This window comes from Artibeus jamaicensis, unplaced genomic scaffold (assembly GCF_021234435.1).
Source record: "Artibeus jamaicensis isolate MK-2021 breed Jamaican fruit bat unplaced genomic scaffold, CSHL_Jam_final contig_797, whole genome shotgun sequence".
NCBI lineage: Eukaryota > Metazoa > Chordata > Mammalia > Chiroptera > Phyllostomidae > Artibeus > Artibeus jamaicensis.
Window position 1 is genome coordinate 21,473,071 of NW_026521977.1, and position 23,056 is coordinate 21,496,126.

The 23,056-nt window shown below is 40.8% G+C and overlaps 2 protein-coding genes across 6 annotated transcripts in view; one reads left to right on the top strand and one right to left on the bottom strand.

Annotated features, from left to right (window-relative positions):
- Nucleotides 1-6,380: 6,380 nt before the first annotated feature.
- On the bottom strand, nt 6,381-9,305 carry RAG2 (recombination activating 2). The gene is made up of 2 exons (XM_037128300.2): nt 9,247-9,305; nt 6,381-7,993 (listed from the first exon to the last, which is right to left on the bottom strand). The coding sequence occupies exon 2, from the start codon at nt 7,962-7,964 to the stop codon at nt 6,381-6,383; it is 1,584 nt and encodes a 527-aa protein (XP_036984195.2). The 5' UTR covers nt 7,965-7,993; nt 9,247-9,305.
- The window catches only part of IFTAP (intraflagellar transport associated protein), a 56,440-nt gene continuing 41,699 nt past the window's right edge, over nt 8,316-23,056 (top strand). For 3 of the 5 annotated variants that reach the window (XM_053673164.1, XM_037128302.2, XM_037128301.2), the window contains exon 1: nt 8,316-8,441. The gene's annotated coding sequence lies outside the window, so the exon portion shown is untranslated. Of the gene's footprint in view, nt 8,442-8,627; nt 8,722-12,130; nt 12,214-23,056 lie in introns of those variants that run through there. The other 2 variants (XM_053673166.1, XM_053673165.1) reach the window with 2 other exon arrangements.

The following is a 23,056-nucleotide window of genomic DNA, read 5'->3' on the forward strand; positions in this document are numbered from 1 at the left end:
CCTTTAAATTTTTTTTCTATTTATTTATCTTTAGAAGGAAAGGGAAGGAGAGAAGGAGAGAAATATCAATGTATGGTTGCTTCTGGTGCATCCCCTGCTGGGAACTGGCCCCTGCTGGGAACTGGCCCCTGCTGGGAACTGGCCTGCAACCCAGGCATGTGCCCTGATAGGGAATTGAACCGTGATCTTTTGGTTCACAGGCCTGTGCTCAATCCACTGAGCTACACCAGCCAGGGCCTGAATGTTGGATCTCTTGAAGTTGTCTCAGAGGCTGCTTATACTATCCTCATTTTTTAAAAATTTAAACTGGGGAATCAAAGAAAGCATCTAGGAAGGAGGAACTGTTAGGTGGAGACTGGGAGAACGAGTGGGTTGAGGGCAGGTGAGAGGTGATAGACTGGAGAAGATAGCCTGTGTGCAGATGCTGAGGTAGGACTTTCAGGAACAAAAGAAAATTTCCTCTGGCTGGAGCCCACTGAGCAAAGGCGAGGGAGGGGCTGCAATATCGTGGAGAATCAGACAGAGGCCTCGTCACACAGCACCAGGTGGATTGGGTTGAGAAACTGTCAATCCCACCCAAGTGCAGATGAAAACCATTGAAGAGTTTGGGGCAGGCGACTGGTGCAGCCCACGCCCAGCGAGGCATGGGGCACAAATGGAAAGCTTCAGAAAGTATTAAGTATGTGGGGATTTGTCCCAGAGTGAGAAAGTTTAGGCCTACACATTTAAATGACAGAGTAGCAATTTGGAACATTTTTGACATCAGTTACACACATTCTACGACAGGCATCTCTCTCCCTCCAATGACTGTGTCCAGCCGGCAGGAGGTGAAGGGAGGTTCTGCAGGAGCCTCAGTTTGGTGAAGGCAGCATTTCTTCCCCTCACTTTTCCCCTTCTGTCTCATGGAAACTTCCTTCCCTCCCTGGCTTTTACATAATCCATTTCCCCCCACTCCTGATGGTGACTATGCATTTCTGCCTTCTCAGAACACATACTGACTTACTTGGAGGCCAAGATCTGTGCATATACTTTTGTACTGAGATCTGAACAAGGGCTAGGTAAATACCTCATGCTCCCATAGCCATCTTACCATTTTTGGCTTCAAAAGGTCATTGAGAGTTCTTTTTTATCCCACAGTAACCAGTTCTCCAATACCAACTGGATGTTCTACAATTAAATTCCTTTCTGACATAAAGTATCTGGAGTTGGCCCAGGCTCTGCAGGTGAAGGGCTCAGTTTCATAAGACTGCCCCTACTTCACACACCAGCTGCAGATGGGGTGCACTGACCACCTATACTTCTGCCTGGTCAAATACAAATTTGGAGGGTTTTTCCATAAATCCCCCCCACCCCTCTAGATTTCAGAAGTCACAGGACTGGCTCACAGAACTCAGGAAACCACTTTACTTACATTAACTGGCTTATAAATGATATGAATAAACAGCCAGATGCAGGCTGAGGTCTGGAAGGGTCCTCAGTGCAGAAGCTTCTGATCTTGAGGAGTTGAGGCAGGCCACCCTGAAGTAACTGCTTAGGGTTAGTTTAATGGAGGACTTATTAAGTAAGCATGACATTAAATCACTGGCCATTGGTGATTGAACTTGGTCTGTAGCCCTTTTTGTACCCAGAGGTTGGGATTTGGGGATGGGGCTGAAAGTTCCAAGCTTCTAATCCAGGCTTGATCTTTTTAGTGACCAGTTCCCACCCTGAAGCTATCTAGGGGCTTGTCTAGAGTCGCCTCATTAGAATAAAAAATACTCCTTTCACCCTTATCACTCAGGAAATCCAAGCATTTTAGGAGCCAGAAATGAAGACCAAATATCTTTCTGTCATGATATACTCATAGTTTTTCATGGTTTAAAATGGATCATTTAGCCTTTTTTTTTTTAAACCTATACACACAAACCCCTCATCTTCTGAGTTGTCAGTATAGGTTTTGTATGACACTTCAAAGAGCATTTTCTGCATTTTACAATTACCTTGGCCATATCGCTTTGGCAAATGTCAACCTAAAAAAGGAAACTTAGAGATAGTTTAGCCCAATCTCTTAATTTTACCAATATATCCAGTTTAAAAAAGTAAAGTGTTTCTGCATGGATACCCAATTTTAAATTTGTCACCTGTTTCTTAAAGTGTCTATTATCTTATTTTCTATAACTTTCTTATATGGGCCCCTTGCCTCATTCTACAGTGAGACTGTAAGTTCCCTAAGGATGGGACTCATCTTTCCTGTGTTTTTTCAGACCCCATAATATTTTGGTTGATCTTGGATTTTCAGTAAATGCTTACTAATGGATGCCCGAAGAGACCTTTCAAGGGGTCTTTATACTTCAGCTATACATAGTAATCTGCTTTTTGAAAGGAGTGCTAGTGATAACTTTTCCCTTCGAACAATGATTTAAATGCATACACCTTTACTAGATTGGTATCTGGGGACAGAATGAGGTATTAGTCCTCTTAGATCTGAGTGCTTCCCGACAGAATTAGGTCTGGGGAAAAGTTGGTGTCATCTGTGCTAAATTCCAAGTCACAGAGCAGCAGTCTGTGCTGCAGAGGAGTTTGGTGGCATATAAATAATTTGAAATTCTTGTCACTGTGAATTAGAATGGCTGCCTCTTCTATCCAAATTTACCATGATATTTATTCCAAAGTCTTTTCACTAGAAAAGAGAATCAGTTTAACCCAAGACCTCTCCTCATCTTCTGTGCAGTACACTGTAATTTTTGTTTCCAAGGTCTGTGAGATGAGATATTTTGATTGGTAAAGAGATTTAGAACACAAGGGATGTATCTCCACACCTCAGCCTTCATGTATTAAAGAATCAGAAGGATAGTAGGACAACTACAGAAGTGAGTACATTTCAGTCCATATACAGTGAACTTAATTCAAATCAATGAATACTTTGTCAAACAATAACTATAGTGTACCAGAAACAGTGTTTGGTATTAAAGGTACTATTGTATTAATCATTTCTCAATATATAGGTATATCAAATTATTACATTGTACACAATAAACTTATGCAATGTTGTATGTCCATTATATCTTAGTAAATATGGAAAAAATAATGTAAATTGTTGGGGGCCAGGAGCAGAAAGAATGTGGATCTTACTTTCCTGATAGAGCCGGAAAGGCCAGTGACGTCTAGAAGCAAGATGGTGGTCAGGGACCACCTTTAGCCAGAGATAGTCATGAAGAGGTTCTCTGACTCAGGAAGGTGCAGAAGCAGCTGGAAGTGACCAAGGGTGGTACAGAAACACACAAGTCCGAGATAGTCTGGCAGAGAGAGCTATGGCTGCTCTGGCAGAGGAAGGGGCCGAATAGTCTCTGCATTATCAGGTCTTGAGCCCTCTTGGGACCTGAAAGCAGGTGAGAGAGAGAGAGAGAAGAGAGAGAGAGAGAGATCTAAGGATGCCTTGTGGTTCAGGCTGTGGTGCAACTCGGAGTCATCTTCAAAGCTGGTACCCTCAGGCCAGGTGGGAATTTGGATGCTGTAGCAGGAGCTAGTGAGGAGGGATGATGACTCCAAAGACCAGTGCTTCACCCCCCTCCCACTTCTGACAACTTAGCAGTATATTTCTCTCTGGAACTTGGCTAAAAAGTTAGGTAAAGAGGGAGAGCCTAAATTTATTGAAATTAAAATTTTGTCACACAGTAAAATTTTGTCACATAACATAATGTGAGTTGAGAGAAAAAATATTTTTGTTTCTTGTACTTCTGAGGATAGAAGCAGAGATTTGTAAGCACTACAGCTATCAAGGAGGCGATGGAGGTGATGGGTTCAGAGAAGGCTTCCTGGGGGAGCAGCTGTTCGGACTCGGATGTGAAGAGTGGATAGGAATGGACCGGGGCATTCACAGGAGGCATGAAGTGCAAGAGGGAAGGCATGTCCTGCAGAGGGAATCGGTTGTTCACAGACCCTGAGTAATGAAACAATGAGGAGTGCTCACTAGAAATGCTGTCAGTTCAGTATTTCTGGAGATGGAGCCCAAAGTATGTAGGGAACAGTGAAACAGAAGTAAACAGGAGGAGACAGGTCAAAGTGATGTGAATAAAGTTGTACATGATTTTGTTTTACTGTTGCAAAACCCAGAGCCCTGGCTCCTGCCTGTCTCTCCAGGCTTGTGCAGCTCCACACTCTCCTTGTTTGCTGTGTTTTGATCAAACTGATCTCCCAATGACAGACTTTTGATCCTCAAACATGCTATGCTTCATCTCACCCCAGGACTTTTTGACCTAACTAGTTCTTTTTAATTATGTTTTCTCTTCTCCTAATATGGTAAACTCGTACTGGTAGATGAGTGTGGTCCCTTAAAATAGTCACCTTGGAAAGTCATATACTTTTTTTTTGATATTATTCTTATGTAAACAGTTTGGGACTTACCTTAGAAGCTATTTATGAGCCAAATCAGAAAGCCCATTTTGTCAGCTTGTCCTCCGACTTCCTTTTGACCTGAAGCAGTAATGTAATACTGAGACTTACACCTGCTTTCTCTTGAGTGTGACATCTATCTGTTTCCAGAATCCAACTTCATCTCCAATGATGGAGCAGCAACAACTGTTAAATATCTTCAAAGGAATGAACCATAGGCTCTGAAGGTGGTTGAACCGTAAGCCTAGAAGTGTGTTAGGCAAAACCAGTTTACCATTTGGAAGAAATGAGTACTCTTCTAATGTGGTTCATTTCAATGTTTGTGTATGTTTAGTAGAGAAGCCTCATTGTCTTGAAAGTCATATGTGATGAACTCAATGGTGAGGTGACATGAAATGACCTATTTTTATTCAAATATATTGTAAGTAAAACCAAAGTACTTACTCTTAAAACACATATCTCCTGCCCTGCCCCCCCCCACCCCAATGCTCACATGCATGCCAATAGTAGCTATGCTGGTAAGAGCTCAGTTTAATTATGGACCCCATGTCTTGATCTCATTGGCTACAAAACACCTATGGTGATAGTGACTCTTTAGCCACTCAGTGACTGTAGATAAATCAAGATAGGAGTATGTCTCTACCTCTAGGTAGAGACAGAATTATTCCCTCTAGGGAATAATTCTTTGGAATTCTGTGAAGGATGTTCCAGCTCTAACTTATGCCCATTTCTACTAACAGCTAAAAAAGAAATTAAAGTTATCCTGAGAAAACTAAGTAGTATGCTACTGTGCTTAATTGGACAACTGTAAATGTTAATGATTGGAGTAAATCAATCTGAACAGAAGGCATTTTAATATTTTATTAGTTTCATGTAGGTGACAGAAACAATAACAACAAAAATATACGAACAATGGCACAGCAAATTATTCAAAAGGAATATTCATCAAATAACATTACTAAAACAAAGTGACCATGATTTAGTTTACTCAGGTTAATTTTAGTATCTAAAATTCTGCAGAAGTATCTTCTGTTAGCAGAAGAACTTTCGTTCCAGGATTTTATCTTTTGTATTGCTCATGTATTTCTAGATTTTGCTGTAGTACCTTAATACATTGTGGGTTCTCACTGAAGATTGATGAGTAAGAGGCTTAGGCTCTTAGGATAAGGTAAAATGCTTTTCCAGAAAAATACTTCAGGAGGAAAGATATTTGTTTCTAAGGCCACTTAATTATCAGTTGATGTCTTGGAGCCTCAAAAATTGATAGTCTTTTTAACTTTCATTCTAGAAAGTATTTAATTAAACCTTAGCAAGCTCACTGATTTTATAATTTTCACTGGTAGCAAGCCCTATGTATTAACTAGCTATATACAGAAATTTGTGTTTTCCCCATTTGAAATCTTCTACCTAGTAACTCTAGAAAAAAATTTAAACTTTTATTATTTGGGAAAATAAACCATGCTATTGTTCTCCATGTGATTTATTAATCTGTTTTTTTTTTAAGGCACATGCTCTCACTCATTTTTTTTTATCAGAGTGGTAAGTATCAGTTTTCATTAACCCTCTCCAAGAATTGGGTCAAGTGACTGGTTTTGGTTCATCATTTGTACACCATATGATGGGGAAAGCTTTGAAGAAAGTACATGCAGATACCCTGATAAAAATATAACAAACTTGACACAGCTTCCTTTTTTATTTATTCATTTCAATGGAGTCCATCTATCTATATATCCATCTATCTATCTTATTATTACTGCTTCTCTATTTATGAATCCTTGAATGGAAAAATTCAGACCAGGAAATTTTATTAAACACATATTGAGTAAAGTATTTTCAAGTATGTACCATTGTATTATACACACTTTTTACTGGTACTAAATTCATCTAACTAAAAGAAAACACAGGCATTTTCAATAAATGAAAATAGGAATATAACTTTATCATTACTATGATTCTTAAAGATAGGTTTAAAAATTTGATGCACTGGAATCTGGAAGGCTTTCGTGAAACTAATCAAACAACCTTCTAAGAAAGGATTTCTTGGCAGGAGTAAGAACTTTCCCAGAACCTTTTTTGTGAAGGGATTTCAGTGGAGGCCTTTTTAAGGGTAGAGTTCGTTTTGGGGTCTGCAATGCTCTCGCTATCTTCACATGCTCATTGCAGTAATACTTGCTGCTTCCTTCTGACAGTTGGATGAGTGTGCGCTCCGCCAGATCCATGCACTGGGCATGGACCCAGTGCCCATCTCCATGAGAGCAATAGATCATGGCAGGTTTGTTCAGCTCAGTGGAATAAAATGGTACCCACGTGTTGATATCCACATCGCAGGTAGAGCAGCAAGTAATCCAGTAGCCAGTGACAGACTCATCTTCCTCATCCTCTTCGTTATAAGTGTCAAATTCATCATCACCATCAAAATTATTTGCTTCTGCACTAAAGCAAAATTCTTCTGAGTCTTCAAAGGGAGTGGAATCCCCTGGGTCTTCTGTTGATGTCTGACTATTTGTGAATGTTTTTGGTTCTTCATTCACATCGTCTTCAGCACATTTCAGCATGTAGAAATAGAATGTTTCTGAAGCAGCCTGTTTATTGTCTCCTGGTATGCCAAGGAAAATGGCTCCATTTCCCATGTTGCTTCCAAACCATATCTTGCTGTGCTTAATGTCTGGGGTCCAATCTGGGGTCTCCATCTCACGAATTTCTATCTTGTTGTCCTCAAGAGAGATGACGTTGCAGACCATTCTTTTCTGATTTTCAAGCTGATAGCCACCCACAATAACAAATTCATCACTGTTTGTTTGAGTCAGGATTGCGCTGGAGACAGAGATTCCTCCTGGCAAAACTGTGCAATTCACAGAGGGGCTACCCAGAGGAAGATCAACCCTTATTCTGTATAGGTTGGCAGGGCGGATGTTATTGGCAAGTGAATGCCCTCCTAAAATATAAATGGTATCATTCCTGGCAATGGAGACATGAAAAGCTAGCCCATCCTGAAGTTCTGGAAGAATGTATGATGTAGAGCACCCAAACTCAAAATCCACCAAGAAAATGTGAGGCAGGCAGTCAGCTACACTATTCCACTTCTCTGTGGTTCTTTGGGCAGAAGGTATGTACGATCGCCCTCCGAAGACAACGCCCATGCTCTTCCCTCGACTGTACACCATGTCGATTGTATGACCATATCTGGCTTCAGGGATGTCTCCTACCAAGTCTTTCTCAGTACAGCAAAAAGTAACTTTCTTGTTGTTCTTGCACACAACAGACATGACATAAATCTTATCGGAAAGCTCATTGTTTGGTGTTTTTCCCCCATGGATAATGTATTGTTGCTTTTCAGACTCTAAACTGCCTTTGAATGTGCAAGTGGCTGGGTAGCGAAGAGGAGGCAGGTAGCAGGAATCCTTAGAGAAAACTGCCGGCTTCAGTTTGAGATGGTTATGCTTTACATCAAAATGGAAAACTCCAGTGGGGCAGGACCTCTTGGGCCAGCCTTTCTGACCAAAGAAGAAAATTTGCCCATCGAAATTCATCAGTGAGAAGCCCGGTTGGATTAAGCCTATGTTATTACCGACTGTAATCATCTGTAGTGACATATTTTTTTGATCGTGGACAGATCTTTTATCTGAAAGAATTACCAAAAAAAAAAATCCTTACTATATCTTTAGATAAATCGCTGTATTTAGATCCCCTCCCATGTAGGAAGCATGTTTAAAAAAAAGTTCTCCCACAAGATTGTAGTGGGACTGAATTTGCAAAATCCAGGTATTTAGGTAAGCAACGAGCCACAGAACCTTCCTTTCTAATACAATCCAAGCAGCAGGCACATCTTGGGGACCAGGACAGTCCTCCTTTGGATTTCTGGGAATTGTAGTCCTTTTTTTCCTTAAAGACTCACCACTTAACGGCAGAAAGAACTACATTTCCCAGGAATCAGTTCTCTATGAGCTGTGTGGCTGTGGTAGTTTTCGTTACTCCTGGAGGGAAGACTCCTAGGATGTTTCTCTGAAAAAGGTCATCGAAAGTGCGAAGTGACTAGATGGGAACCAAAGCGAAAAACTAGGGAATGGGAGGTGAGAGGGGCTAACACAGACCCATCATCCGGGTTATGGGAAGTCTGCTGCACCGGGGCGGTGGCAGGGGCTGGGGAAGCTTCCGGCAGCCTTCTGCCCAGGTGTTCCCGGGGACTTTTAAACTGGTAACTTGGTAGGACGCACAGCTTCTTCCGGCCAGCGTGGGGTTGCCTGGAAACCGGAGCCTGAAGGACGCCAGGCCGGGGTGCCCTTGCAGACTCCTGCCCGGATGCCGTGTGGATGCAGTGTAGCTCCGCTCAGAGCAGAACCGCTGAGCAAAGTTGCTGGGGCAGGGAGCTCGGGGCGGGGGTGCGGGCACCGAGGTTAGAAAAGCTGTGACTGTTTTGCAGAACTGAAAGACGAGTCTCGGAATACCTGGACCACTGGGGAGAAATTACCTGGTAGTGATTTTTTACCGGCCCTGTGTTTAGTAATGAAAATACGGTAGACTTTCGAGTGCCACGTCAAAGGCCCGTTGTTTTTCTAAAGTTGCTCTCGCTGTGGTTTTCAGGCGTTTAGCGAAGCAGAGATGATTCCTAAGCAACTATCTCTCTTCCTTCCCCTCCCTCTCACGTCTTCCCTCTTCTCTCCCTTTAGGAAGATAGAGTTAGTGGCTGTTATTTCAGACCTATCTTTCCAGCTGAAGAAATTTGAAGTAATTCTTTAGTAACTCTAAGCAAGCACTAAACACAAAGAGGTGCCAGAATTTTTCAGGATTCAATATTTATGTTATAGTATTTTTAAAAGGGGTATTTGCCAGATGGAGTAAGCTTCATACATTTTTATTTTTGTTATTATCACCTACCTTAGAGAGACGTGATGAGCCTTAATGAGAAACAGCCTCCCTGTTTGCGGAAGAAGTCCTAGGAACCAAAGGATAAAGGAATTAAAATAGCACAGATTCATTGCCTTTGAAGAGTAAATTGTTAATGTACTTCCTAAAACAGTGCCTATGAATGTGGTTTCTGAAAGCCGACTGGCTGTGTTAAAATCCTGGCTCTGCCACTGTGTACATGAAAGTGGGCGAGTCACTTAACCTCTCTCTGCCTCAGTTTCCTCATCTGTAAAATAAGACCATAATTTCACTTACTTCATATGCTTGATTAAGTTATGATTAGTAAATTAGTACCCGTAAAGGGCTTAGAACAGGGCTTTGCACAAGGTAAGTGATAGTTATGATTATGCTGAACTTATCAAAAGTAAGGTTGTCAGTACACAGTTACCTGTGGGACATGGCAGATGATGTTTATAGTATTGGAGATGATTGGAGGGCTTTAGGATCTGGGAATCCAGTCAGTAGGTATAGATTGATACTTTTTTTTAGACTAATGAGAGAATTGGATAAGCATATACAATGGAGGTGCTGGTGGCGAGTTCGATTTAGGTATTTAGAAATATTTCATTCCTGTTACCCTTTTTGGAACTTCTTATTGAATATGGAAACTCGGAAGTTGGACTGTTTTGAGTCCAAGTCCTGGCTTTAAAACTTAGTTGCTCTGGTACCGTCTCGGTCAAGTTATTTTCTCCTGTTTTTTCTTATCTAAAACGGGGATAATATTAATAACTACTCCTTGGGTGGTTTTGAAGAATATATGGGATAGTGTGAGTCCCTGTGTATGTGAATCTTATGGCACAGTGGCTGGCACTTAGTAAGTATTCAATAAGTGTTAATACTATATTTTTATCCCCCTGCAAAGCTTCCTTGGACCAGGTAGGATCTATGGTCAGTCTAATGAGATGTTGGTGGGGCTTTTTGCCTGGAAGCACTTCTGTAGACAGATGTAATTAATTGCTAAGTATCTTTTCTACTTACTAGTTTTAGTTGGGAGAGTCTTTAAGATATGGTATTTTAATAATCGTCTTGTGGGTTATTAAACCAAGGGAGAAATGAATGGTGAATGAGAGGGACTGTTGTTAAAGTTATGAAAGCAAGTCTCTTCCTCAGACCACGCTGCTTTGTAGGTTTGGCAGCTTGCTCTGCTTTCGAACTAACGTGGGCAAGTGTTCGTGTTTTCTTTATCTGTGGCTTATCCAAGTATACATAAGAAAAGGCATCTGTGCATCGAAGAAAATGCTTTCCATAGGGACTAAGAGGAAATGCAATTCAGTAAATGCAAACCATAAGGGGTACACTCAGCACGCTGTGTGACGATTGTCAGGGAATCGCCCACTTTTGGGTGGAGAGACTGCCAAAGCCAAAGCCTGTTTGTTTTAGACACTTACAGAGACCATTATTGGGAGACACAGGAACCTGTCCAGGGTGCACGTACACCAGGAACACTTGCTTTTCTTCCTTTTTATTGAATTTATTGGGGTGACACTGGTTAACAAAATCGTATAGGTTTCAGGTGCACAATCCCAAGGAACACTTGCTTTTAAACGGCAAGCTTAAAAAAAAAAGTACTTTCATTGCAGCCTGTTGGCTTCATGTTAAGGTTGTCATCGTGAGATTATGACAGAATTAATTATGGCAGATTAAACAGAAACGTTTTCATGGGCAGGGAGTAAGGAGCACCACTCGTGTTTTGTAGCTTAGCTTGGATCCCTAAAGATTTCTGACCTGTTCTCCCGGTGATGCCCTGCTATTGCCACATCTCATAATTTCAGGGACCTAAAACAGTGCTAAGGTTTATTACCATTAAGACGAATTATCTCCTCTTGCAACACAGTTCAAATATTTGTGTACTTAATTTTTAGGTAACCCATAGTAAACCAGATGACTTATGACTTTTATATTTAAAGCATAAACAGGAACACTGAAAGTGTTTTTATATTATTTTGCAGTGTTTATTTAGTTTTTGAAATTTTGCTTTTTTAACTTAGTTTTCACTAAAGTAGAAACTAAATTGTATATTTTCCATGTTTTCATATGATCGTGTGTCACATCTTTTTTTGTAAGAGTTTTTAAAAGGTTATTCTAGAATTACATTAATAGGTTTTCTTTAAATAGGCTAGATAAAAACAGGCAGATTTTGAAAAAGAAGACAGTTCTTCCACTGCAGGAAGTTTCAAAGTCAATGCATTAAAGATTCTTTTCAAAAGACAGAAATACAGGCTCAGTAAATTTATACAGTTTCTCCAACCCCATGCTACCGTTTCTCAGCGGGAGATTTTCGTTTATGCACCGTGAAGCTAGGGCGTAGTTGAGACTCAAAAGGGGATCGAGAGTGTGAGGTCTGGGTTTGTAGTTTCCTGTGTCTGAACGGACTCTTTGTCCTTCCCAAGGAAAGTACTGAGCTCTGAAGCCTGAAAAGTACTGATCAGTGTCGCCAGTGTTTTCCCGATTGCTCCAAAATAGCAGGTGACGTCAGGTAACTGCAGTCATTTAGTGCATGAATTAACCGTATCTTGCAGGGTTAATCAGGTTTAAGGAATACATTATTTGATTTTTTTTTTTGGTGTGGCAGTAAAACAAGACTCAGGTCTTTTCTCTGATACTTAGGCTAGAGAAGCATCCTAGAAGCAGCCTGAGACCAGAAAGCCCCAGCATTTCCAAGTTCTACATCATCCCTTTCCCATCTGGACATCTCGTCCACCTGTTAATTAACGCACTGCTGAATGGGTCTTTCCCATAACGCCGCCAAACACAGACACCCGTCTTTTAGCTCTGGTAGAAATGAAGGCGTTGGACCTACCTGAATGCCAGAAGGGCTGCTTACCCTCTCTGAATCTTTGCCGCTAAACCAGGTATTAAATGTCAGCAGCACTTGGGGAGGATTCACTGACTGCCCGCTCTGACCGTGGCAAGCCGAAGGCTGATGGTAAACAGTGTGTAAGTGTGCCTACAGATGTTCAAGTGAACGAGAGTCTAACGGGAGTAACCGACTGTGACCTTTTTTTTTTTCTTTAGATGGTTAAGGGAGATATCCACGAGGGTGTACCCTCAAGACTTAACTATTTCCTTACTGGCAGAGAATGGAAATACAGTCCACTGTTCATCTCTAAAGACAGAAGAATAATCTGGCTGAAACCTTATTTATAGTTTTATTAATATAGTTTTTATTTTAGAAAAGCAGAAGGAAATGAATGTAACTGCTATGATTTAAGGGCATACTATCATGAATCAAACAGGAAATTGTTTTTCCTAGAGCAGAGACCACTAAGACTGCTGTCAATCATTTGACTTTGAATTGGTCCCTGACCGTCTCAGTTTCTTTAGTGTAAGGCTCAGAAGGAGAGCTAGCGCTGGGAGGTCTATCACTACCTTTCCGTCAGGGAGCTGCTGTGCACCGTTGTACCGGGAGATGATGGGGACAGCGGCCTTGCGAGTCAGGCCGACCTGGTTTTCCAGGTGGATTCAACTTAATCCCTAAGCCTCATTCCTCATTTCTGAAACAGTACAAATAGTATAGACACTCTCTGGAGTGTTCGGTCAAGGGAGACGCTCCCGGTGGGTGTCGCTAACAAAAGCTGTGTCTGTAGCCTCTTCTACCCCCACCCCAAAGTTTTCTGATCAAAGGAAGAGAAAAACAAAGGTGGTAAGACTTGACTTAATTTTTGAATGGACTTTATTTTTTAGAGCAGTTTCAGGTTCGCAGCACAATCCAGTGGCAGTCACAGAGATTTCTCATATCCCTCCTGCACGACTTGTGCGTGGCCGCCCCCGCTGTCAACATCCCCAGCCAGGGCCACATTTGATACAGTCGACAAGCCTCCACTGACACATCATCGTCACCCAGAGTCCGGAGCATCTGTCAGGGTTCACTTTGGTGTTGAATGGTCTGCATTTGGACAAATGTGAAATGACCCTTGTCTACGATTATAGTATCACATAGAATAGGTTCACTACCCTAAAAATATTCTGTGCTCTGCCTACACATCCCTTTCTCCCTTCCCCCGCCTCTTCTCACCTTTTCTATAGTTTTACCTTTCCCCAAATGTTACCCACTGGCACATCTTAGATAGAGATACTGTGGTTTCCGTTCCAGACCACTGTAATAAGGTGAGTTTCACAATAGCGCCAGTAGTGATCATTTTGCTGGTGGAGGCTCTTGCCTTCAATTTGCAAAAAAAATGAAGCATTTGTGAAGCCCAATAAAGTGTAGTGCAATAAAATGAGGTGTGCCTGCAGTTGGAATCACTCAGTATGTAGCCTTTTCAGAATGGCTTCTGTCACTAAGTAATATGCATTTAAGGTTATGTCTTTTCCCAGCTTGATAGCTCATTTCTTTTTAGTGCTAAATAATATTCCATTATCTGGGTGGACCACAGTTTGCTTAGCCACTTTCCTACCGAAGGGCATCATGGTTGCTTTCCAGGTTTGGGCATTTATGAATGAAGCTGCTATAAACATCCATGTGCAGGTTTTTGTGTGGATGTAAATTTTTAGCTCCTTTGGGTAAATACGCTCCAAGGAGCGTGATTGATGGATCATGGTGAGTATATGTTTCATTTTGTACGGAAATGCCGAACTGTCTTCCAGAGTGGTGTGTGATTTTGCCTTCCCACGGCCGTGCATGAGAACTCCTGTTACTGCCCGTCCCTGCCAATATTCGGTGCTGTCAGTGTTCTGGGCTTTGGCCATTCAGATAGTTGTTGGTGGAATCTCATTGCTGTTGTTTGTTAAGATTTTATTTATTTAATTTTAGAGAAAGGGGAAGGGAGGGACAAGGAGAGGGAGAGAAATATTGATGTAAGAGAGAAATATTGATCAGTAGTTTTTTGTACGTTTTTCTACTGAGAACCGAACCCGCAACCCAGGCTTGTGCCCTAACTGGGAATCGAACTGTTGACCTTCCACTTTGTGGCCGGGCGCCCAACCCACGGAGCCACACTGGTCAGGGCTGGCATCTCACTGTTTTCATTCGCCTTCCCTGATGATGTATGAGGTGGAGCATCTTTTCACGTGCTTATTTGTCATCTGTTTATCTCCCTTGTTGAGGTGTCTGTTACAGTCTTTAGCCCATTTTTTAAATTGGGTGGTTTTCTTGGTTTGAATTTTAAGTGTTCTTTGTATATTTTGGATAATAGTCCTTTATGAGATGTCTCTCTTGCAAATACTTTTTCTTGGTGTGTGGCTTCTTTTCTCATTCTTTTTATAGTGCCTTTCACAGAGCAGAAGTTTGTTTATTTAAAGATTTTATTTATTTATTTTTAGAGAGAGGGGAAGGAAGGGAGAAAGAGAGGGAGAGAAACATCAATGTGTGGTTGCCTCTCGCCTGCGCCCCCTACTGGGGACCTGGCCTGCAACCTAGTCATGTGCCCTGACTGGGAATCGAAGCGAGCACCCTTTGGTTCACAGGCCGGCACTCAGTCCGCTGAGACACACGAGCCAGGGTGAGAAGCTTTTAATTTTAATGAAGTCTATCTTATCAATTATTTCTTCCTTGATCATGTCTTTAGTGCTGTATCTAAAATGTTGTCATCATACCCAGCAGAACTAGGTTTTCTTCCACGTTATCTCCTAGGAATTTCATAGTTCGCATTTTACATTTGGCTCTGTGGTCCATTTAGATTTAATTCTTGTGAAGGGTGTAAGGTCTGTGCTGAGATTAATTTTTTGCATGTGGATGTCCAGTTGTTCCAGAATCATTTGTTCAAAAGATTATCTATGCTACATTGTATATTGCTTTTGCTCCTTTGTCAAAGATCAGTGAACTCTATTTGTGTCAGTCTGTTTCTGAGCCCCCTCTTCTGTTCCATTGATCCATTTGCCTGTTCTTTCACCAATACCACCGTCTTGTTGCTGCCATAATTTAAAAACAGCTTGTTAAAAACAGTTACATCAAGAAAAATATATACTAGCCCATTGAACCTATCACCAAACCATAGAATTTTTCACTTCTTTGTGCCATATTCTAATGTTTATCCAAATCTATACACATTTTTGCTTAGTTATAATGAGAATGCATTTAAATTTTGTTTTAGTGTTTAATAGAACACTAAAATTATTTTATATAGACGGTGAAGTGTATACTTTATTTTTACTATTGTAATTTTAATAAAATTTCATTGAGTAGATGTAACATAATTTATCTGACCATGCACTATTGTCATCCATTAATCAGTTCGCTGGCGGCTTGGGTGAGAGAGAGCCATGCTCAGCGGCAGATAGATCTGCACTGGGATCTCAGTTCTGCTGCCGGGTGACCTTTTTGAAGTTGTTTCCTTATCGCCAAAACAGGGACAGTGCCGGCCTTATTGTGAGAGTTAATGGATATTAAGTATCTGGTATAAAGGGTGTACTCAGGTAATCCTGGCTAAATATGATGGCGCTATAAATTTATTTGTATAAATGAGTATTTTCATATTTTTGGAAAAATTTTAGGATATATTTTCAGGGTCGATTTTTTTTAAATTGATGAGTAGTTCAGTTGTTTGGCTGATTCTCATTTGAAATGTTCATCCATCCTTTAAAAAAAGCATCCTCATCTTTTCTAATTACTTACACAATGATTGTTTTTTTTTGTCGGCAAAAGAATATTGGATTATTTCCCTAACCTTTTTATGGTGTGATGTCATGATTAGGGTCGTTGAAAGTCTGGCATCAGTGACAGCTGTCATAAAGTTGACATATTGGATATCACTACAGTAAATATAAAATAAGAAATGCAACATAGAAACCATGGGTAGGTGCTGTAGGTGAGTGTTTTAGCCTTTGCATCTTACCAGCATCAATAACAGGTGGTTTATGGCTGAACGTGTTAGTTGTCTCCCAAAGAAGCTGGAAATTAGCAACACATTTGGCAGTGTGTGTGCTACCTGGTGGGTGGAAGGGAAGCCGGGAGGACACCCTTCTGTGGACTCACCACCGCGTTTATGGGGAAGTCGGGGCCCAGTGTATAAACGGAGAAACAACTTAAATTACATTGTTGCTCAGTGGGTTCATTAGGGTTTGAAATAAGATCAGAGGCAAGTCTTCCTAGCATTTGGATAGGCTGATTTTTAAGAAAATAATATGAGTAGTATAGGAAAGGGAGCCATTTGGCTGGCTGAGTGAGTCCCACAATATAGGAGCCCCAGCGGGCACTGAGAGAGAAGAGAAAGAGGAAGGAGAAGGAAATGTGTAGACAGGAACACTCTACAGTTAGTGTGATGGGTTGTCAAGAGAAGAACATGACAAATGACTTGTCATTTTTTATTTAAAGCAGTTAATTAAATATGGCCACCTAAGCAGAATCACTGGTATTTTTCTGTGGTCTGTGCTCTCTAATTTAAGGTGCAGTCTTTGCTCTGAAGTTAAATGGGGAAAAATTTCAGAAGAGTTTTACAATGTTGTAATAAAATAGTCACTTAAAATTTTTTCTTTTAGTGGAGGGTATTTGTGTTTTTGATTTCCATCTCTGAGTATAGAAACCAGGTTGGTAAGAAAAGTTGTGTGTGTGTTGTGTACACTGAGGCAAAATTGCAAATAAAAATCCTGAGAGTAATTGGGGACTGGGAAACTACTGTATTACTTCTTAAAACCCATGTATAATTTCACATTTTTAAGAATTTAGAATTAAAAATAGTTGGGAAATACATCTTTCAAATCTCATTTCTTTGAAGATAATGTCAAATGGAAAGGTGGATTTTATTTGCAAGGTATGGCATTTTGAAACCCTTGGAAATGAACTCATGCAAGCTGAGTTGATGGAGTTGGCTTGGTCTACACCTGCCTCTGACTGGCTGTGCAGGTTTCTGTGAAGACAGGCTTGCTGGCCTTGAGCAAGTGCCATGTACTGTGCAGGTGGCCGACAGGCTCAGCAAGCTGGAGAGAAGGGGATGACCTTGATTAAGAGTGATGCCTCCGTGTTACAGTTGTTATGCAGTATGGATAAAAGAAGCATTAGTGGGACGTTGCATCCCTTGTGAAGGTGTGATTATAATGAATTAATGTCTTTAATGATTGAAGTACTACTGCATGATTATAGAGCTATAAAGTGGACTCAGAAACTACTGTCTTGTGGATTCTCAGCTTTGTCAGGGGCTTTGAAAGAGTGTTCACCGAAATGCTCACTGTTATTGTATGTAACTAATTGACATGGTTGATTACACTTCTGACGATGGGAGATGGGTTTGAATGTGTTTGATGTTTGTGTATTGCAGTGTCCAATGATGAAGGAGTTTTGTTAGGCGTTGAAGATAGGGTATTTACTTGTGATTACTCACAACTCTGTGAATTTTTCTAAATAGCAAATAAGAGAAACAAAAATGGTGGTGAAAAGGTGACATCAGGTGAAATCTTGATTTCAAAAACAATGGATTTTTTGAAGTTTGTCTTATGGGTTTATCCTTTAGATCCCACGTCCACAGGGAATCTGTTTTTTACAGAATGGCAGCAAGCGAGCAGGGGGAGGGAGTTTGTGTGCGTTTTTCTTTGTTTAATGGAATGAATAACCGTGTAATTGAAAACAGTCTAGTACTCAGTTGACCCGCCTCTGTGAGTCGATGCAGATATTTCTGGATTGACTTAAACAGCTTGGGGGAAGAGTATTATTTTGGGGAAATAAAATTGATTTTATGCAATCTGCTGATGAACAGCAAGGCTTAATGAGAGATAGCCTCAAGAAACCTCATTAGAGTATCTTGGATGAACGAGCAGGAAAGGGAAGCAAATTTTCAAGAGGAAAGTTTCTGCTTAAACATGTAATTTTATAGATTAGTATTATTCCCACCCCCCAGAGCTTTCTGCAGGGGGAAAGCAATCAACATGCCTGAGTTCTAACATTCTGGGTAAAACTTTTAGTGATCATTTTTTTCTTTTCCTACATCTCTTTTGCCTGAACTGGCTTGCACTTCTTCTGCGCCTCCTCCTTCTTTTTTAAACTTTTAATTTTGAAATAATTGTAGATTTACTGGATAGATTCACATGATGTTGCAAAGAATTGTGCAGATCCCATGTACTCCTGCTCCAGTCTTTTGTGATGTTAACATCTTGTGTCATTGTAGTATGAAAACTTGGGGAGTCCTTATTGGTAGAACCCGCAGAGGTTATTAAGATTTCACCAGTCGTATATTACACTCATTCGTATGTGTGAGTGGTTCAACTAGATCGCATGTGTAGCTTTGCATAAGCACCACCATAATCAAGATCCTCAGCTGTAATACCACTCCGAGACTCCACTATATGTTACCGCATTTATATTCACATCCATCCCTTCCCTCCCCAGCAACCAGTAATCTGTGCTGCATCTCTCTAATGGTCATTTCATGAATGTTACATGAAGGGAATCATGCAGTATGTATATTAACCTTTTGAGATTGGTGATTTTTTCACTCCACATCATTTCTTTGAGTTTGTTCAAGGTATTGAATAAGTCAGTTGTTTGTTCCTATTTATTGCCTGGTAATATTCCACAGTAAGGAATATTACCAGGCAATAAAGTTTGTTTACTTTACATAGTTTGTTTACTTATTCACTCATTTGAGGACATTTAGACAGGTTCCTCTTTTTGACTACCACAAATATAGCTACTCTGAACACTTGTGTACGAGTTGTGGGAATAATTCTTTATTTCTGTGGGATAAATGAAACAAGTGCACTTGTTGGTTTGTATGGTAAGTCAGTTCTAGTTTTGCAAGGAACTGGAAAGCTTTTTCAGAGTGGCTGCGTCTCTTTGCATTATCCCAGCAATGTATGAGTTTTCTAGTTTTTCTGCATCCTCGCCAGCATTCAGTGTTATCACAATTTTTCGTTTCAGCCATTTCTAGTAAGTCTTTAATGGTGGTTTTAATTTGCATTTTTTCTAATGGATAATGATACTATGTGTTCATGGCATTGTTTGTCATTTACATGTCCTCTTTGGTGAAATGTCTGTATGTGTCTTTTGTCCCTCTTAAATTGGATTTTTCTTTAATGTTGAGTTTTGAAAGTTCTTTACATATGTCATATGCCACTGCTTTATTGAATTTGTGATTTATAAATATTTACTTCTACTCCTTAATTTTTCTTTTCATCTTAACAGGATCTTTCACAGAGCAAAATTTTTAATTTTGCTGAGGCTTGATGCATCAGTTTTTCCTCTTCTGGATCACACCTTTGGTGTCAAGTCTGAGAACTCTTGGCCTAGTCCCCCATCCTAAAGATTGCCCGCGTATTTTTCCTGCTCCCTTTAGAAAGCCCACTATTTTGCCTTCATATGTTTTTCTTCTTCTTATTACATCCCTTATTCAAAATGCTTTCACTCCATTCCCTATTGCTCATCATGAAACAGGTGGTTGTAGTCATTCCTGTTACAAAAATGAAGTCCTGTGTCGAATACGCAACTTATAATCTGTAGGAGAGGAAACTAGGTCTGTTTCTGTGAAGGCAAACTTCGTGATGGCATCTGTGTTCGTGCTAAACATGTAGTGCGTCCACATTTTTTATTACATGGAGTTTTTAGAGTGGGTGTCTTCTTTTCTTTTCCTTAAGACGAGATTTTGTCAAGGAAAGACGTATAGCTGAGACATGCCTACCAATGAGATCTCTGCATGGGTGACCCCCCCCCCAACTCTTCTCTGAAGCTGTGAGTCAGCAGTATCCCCCCCCCCTTTCCTATCTCTCTCCAGTGCTCCCGTTACTGTGCGCTGCAGTGTATGTACCTTGGAGAATTTATATGGGAGACTAGGGGCTTATGCCATCACCGCTCTTGGTGGTAATGGAAAACTCCATGCCTTTTAAGTGTTAGAGCAGTTTGTTGGGAGAAGCTGATGACTTGAAGTACTGTGTATTCTTTGATGTTAGAATTGTAGGTGTGTGTTTTTTTAAATCTCATCCTTTATAAAAAGAATAAAGGAGTTGAGATGCTTTTCTCTTTTGTAGGAAATGTATTTATGCCTTCCTCTTTATTCTTTGTATCTTTTCCTTTGTCTTCTTGTTCGTATTGGTGAGTGTCTGAAACAAAACATCGTTGGGGCCCAGAATGCAGTGGGAGGCAGGGATGTGCCCACCCCGGGGGGAGAGTGCTGCCTTCGCGGGTGCCCTGACACCCGCAAGCACGAGCAGGTCGTTACTGTGCGGGGTACGGAGGCCTCGCAGTGTTCCTCGTCGTTAGAGTCACTAGATGGCAAAACCCACCTCAGGTTTCCCAGATTCACTCGTTTATTTGCTGTGGTTGGACTAGGTGGTCTTTAGGTATCTCTCAACTCTGAGAATCTGTGGCAACTTCTGCTGCTGGACTTCTTTCTCTTTTCTTAAGGTTATCTGAAAGCCATGGAAAAATGAGAGGATGCTAAATAGGTGTCGCTAAGTGAAGGAAGAAAAAAAAATCAGCTTACACTCTGTCTCTTCTGTTGTATCAGTAAATCAGCACTGTTACAGTGCAACTTGGTCTTTCTGAGATTTGTCCATTTTCCCAACTACGAAAGGAGACCCATTCTGTGAAGTACACACTTGACGGTTTCCTTTCCTCAGGCAGGAGAATTACTTTGGTAATATCCCATCTCACATTTTAGCACAGCAGGAGATTTTTGTTGAGTAGAATGATGAAAATTAGAGAAACTGGGTTTTGATAGCCTTGTACAAACTTCTTAAAAATGTGTTATTTATTACTTTTAAGTACTAGTGATAAGCTTCCCAGTTTTTTTTTTTTAAACCTTTCTGTGCACACACAACTCTCTGTGCTGTCAAAATGCAGGATTTGCGCATTGAGGGGCAACTAGCTCATGGCATCTCGTTTCTTAAGGCTCAACCCTCCTGTCTTGGAAGCTGCATTGTGTTTAGGTAAGTTACGTTAGGCAGGAATCTGAAGGTGAACACCGAAGGTGTGCTAAAGCAGTGGTGATAATTCATCGCACTGCCCTTTCAGAGAGCACCCAGCACTAAGTGGCTTGTGTGGTTGCAGAAAATAGGACTCCAGGCAGGCTAGCCGATTCCCTTGGTGTCAGCCAGTGACTCGGTAACAACAGAACCCGGCTCCTGACCAAGCCTGTGGTTTTCGTGCGACGTTGAGTTGTCCAAGCAGAGCAGTGCAGCCTGCTTGCGTTTCCTACTGGGGGCTCCGATGGTGAAGGTGTTTCTTGTGATTTGCCAGTAGATTCTTATGCACTCTCTTACGTATCATTATGGTGTGTCCTTTCATGTGGAGCCCTAAGTCTGAAAACATAAACACCAAACCAAAGCAAAAAATCTTGTTATCCAGGAAAGTCTCTCTCTCTCTTTTCCTTTCTTTTAGAAAAAACACTTTATGATAAAAACACAAACACATAGGAATAGTAACTGAAAAAGCGTTGCTTCCTTTTAGAAAACCGCTAGGATTTGCATAAACCACTTGACTGTCTGGTAAATGATCATCTGCTCTGTCAGACCCTGGGGACCTTTCACATTAGGTTATTTGTACTTTCATAGACAGGGAGAGTTCTAAATTTGAAGGTGAGTGTTTGTTAAATGCTTCAAATAGTGGCTGTCTGCAGAACTGGATTTCCCAAAAGTCTTAAAAAAGTCAGCGAAAACATAACCTCATCTGTACTGTGATAATCACAGGAATAAAATTAAAGGTCTTGCAGGATTTAGAATTTGTCCTGTGCACAGTCTGTTAATTATTTGCCTTTAGTAAATGACATGTGGAAAGGCTAATACTCAAAATACTCCAATTTGAGAATTGGAAAGGAAGTTTAAAGGGACTTCTATTATCACTCTTAAAGGAGACATTTACGGCAAGACGCAGCACCAGTGACTGCGTCTGTGTGGCATTTGCTCACTTAAGTAGATTACCCGAGATGGGCTGGGGAGGAGATTACTGTAATACAGGGTTAGAGTTTTGTCGGGGTCCGATTCTGAAAATCAGATGGACATGGATGTTCTTGGAATTAAGTACTTGTCTCACTTATAGTGAAACCATAGCCATCTTTGAATTTATTTATTATTTTTTATCTAGCAAGTTCAAGCATAATTGATTAAACTTTGGATTGCTAAAGCTTGGCAGTGTTACAGGCAAATCTGCATAAACCTTAACAAACGCCTTTTCCTATATCTAATTAAGAGGTGCAAATAGTCTGAAGCAGTCTCTTTCATTTTGAGTTGGTACAGAGCCACACATTTTATCTCCACCTGGTCTTTTACAACACCATGTTTCATCTAGGGTTGAAATGCATGAGGGATTATCTTGATTTATCTGAAGGTAACAGCAGCACCTTTAAAGTCAGAGGAGTGACAGTCGAAACAGATCTTTGTGTAGGCGGGGGGTGGAACACGGAGGCTGAGACGTGGCCGTCACCAAAGCCATCACGGCTGACATTTCTGGAGGTGCCGTGTGTACTCACTGAATCCTCATAGTGGTCATGTCAGGCACGTACGGCTTCACAATTCCTTATTTAAAACCCTCGGGGTCAGATGTATTTCAGAATTCAGAATTTCTTGGAGTCGAAAAAGGCAGTCGGGGCAAATGCCACATATCACACAAAATCCGCAGTGGGGTCTGGGAAGGCATCTCAGAAACAAGCCAGTTAGTATTTCTGCAGGGAAGCGTGTGACTAGTTACGCTGAGTGAAATAAATGAAAGCCATAAATACTATGTTAATTCAGATTAGGTCTTGCCACCAAGTGAGGTTGGGTAGCATCTTATGAAAACATTTTTATTTTTGTTTCTGAACGTTTTGGTAAGTACCAAATAAATACAGTTAATAACAGGTAACAGATTTTTATTCTTGTTTTAGAAAAATATAAGAATCTTGGTGCTTTCTGTGTCTACTACACAGGAGTGGAGAGCCTCTCT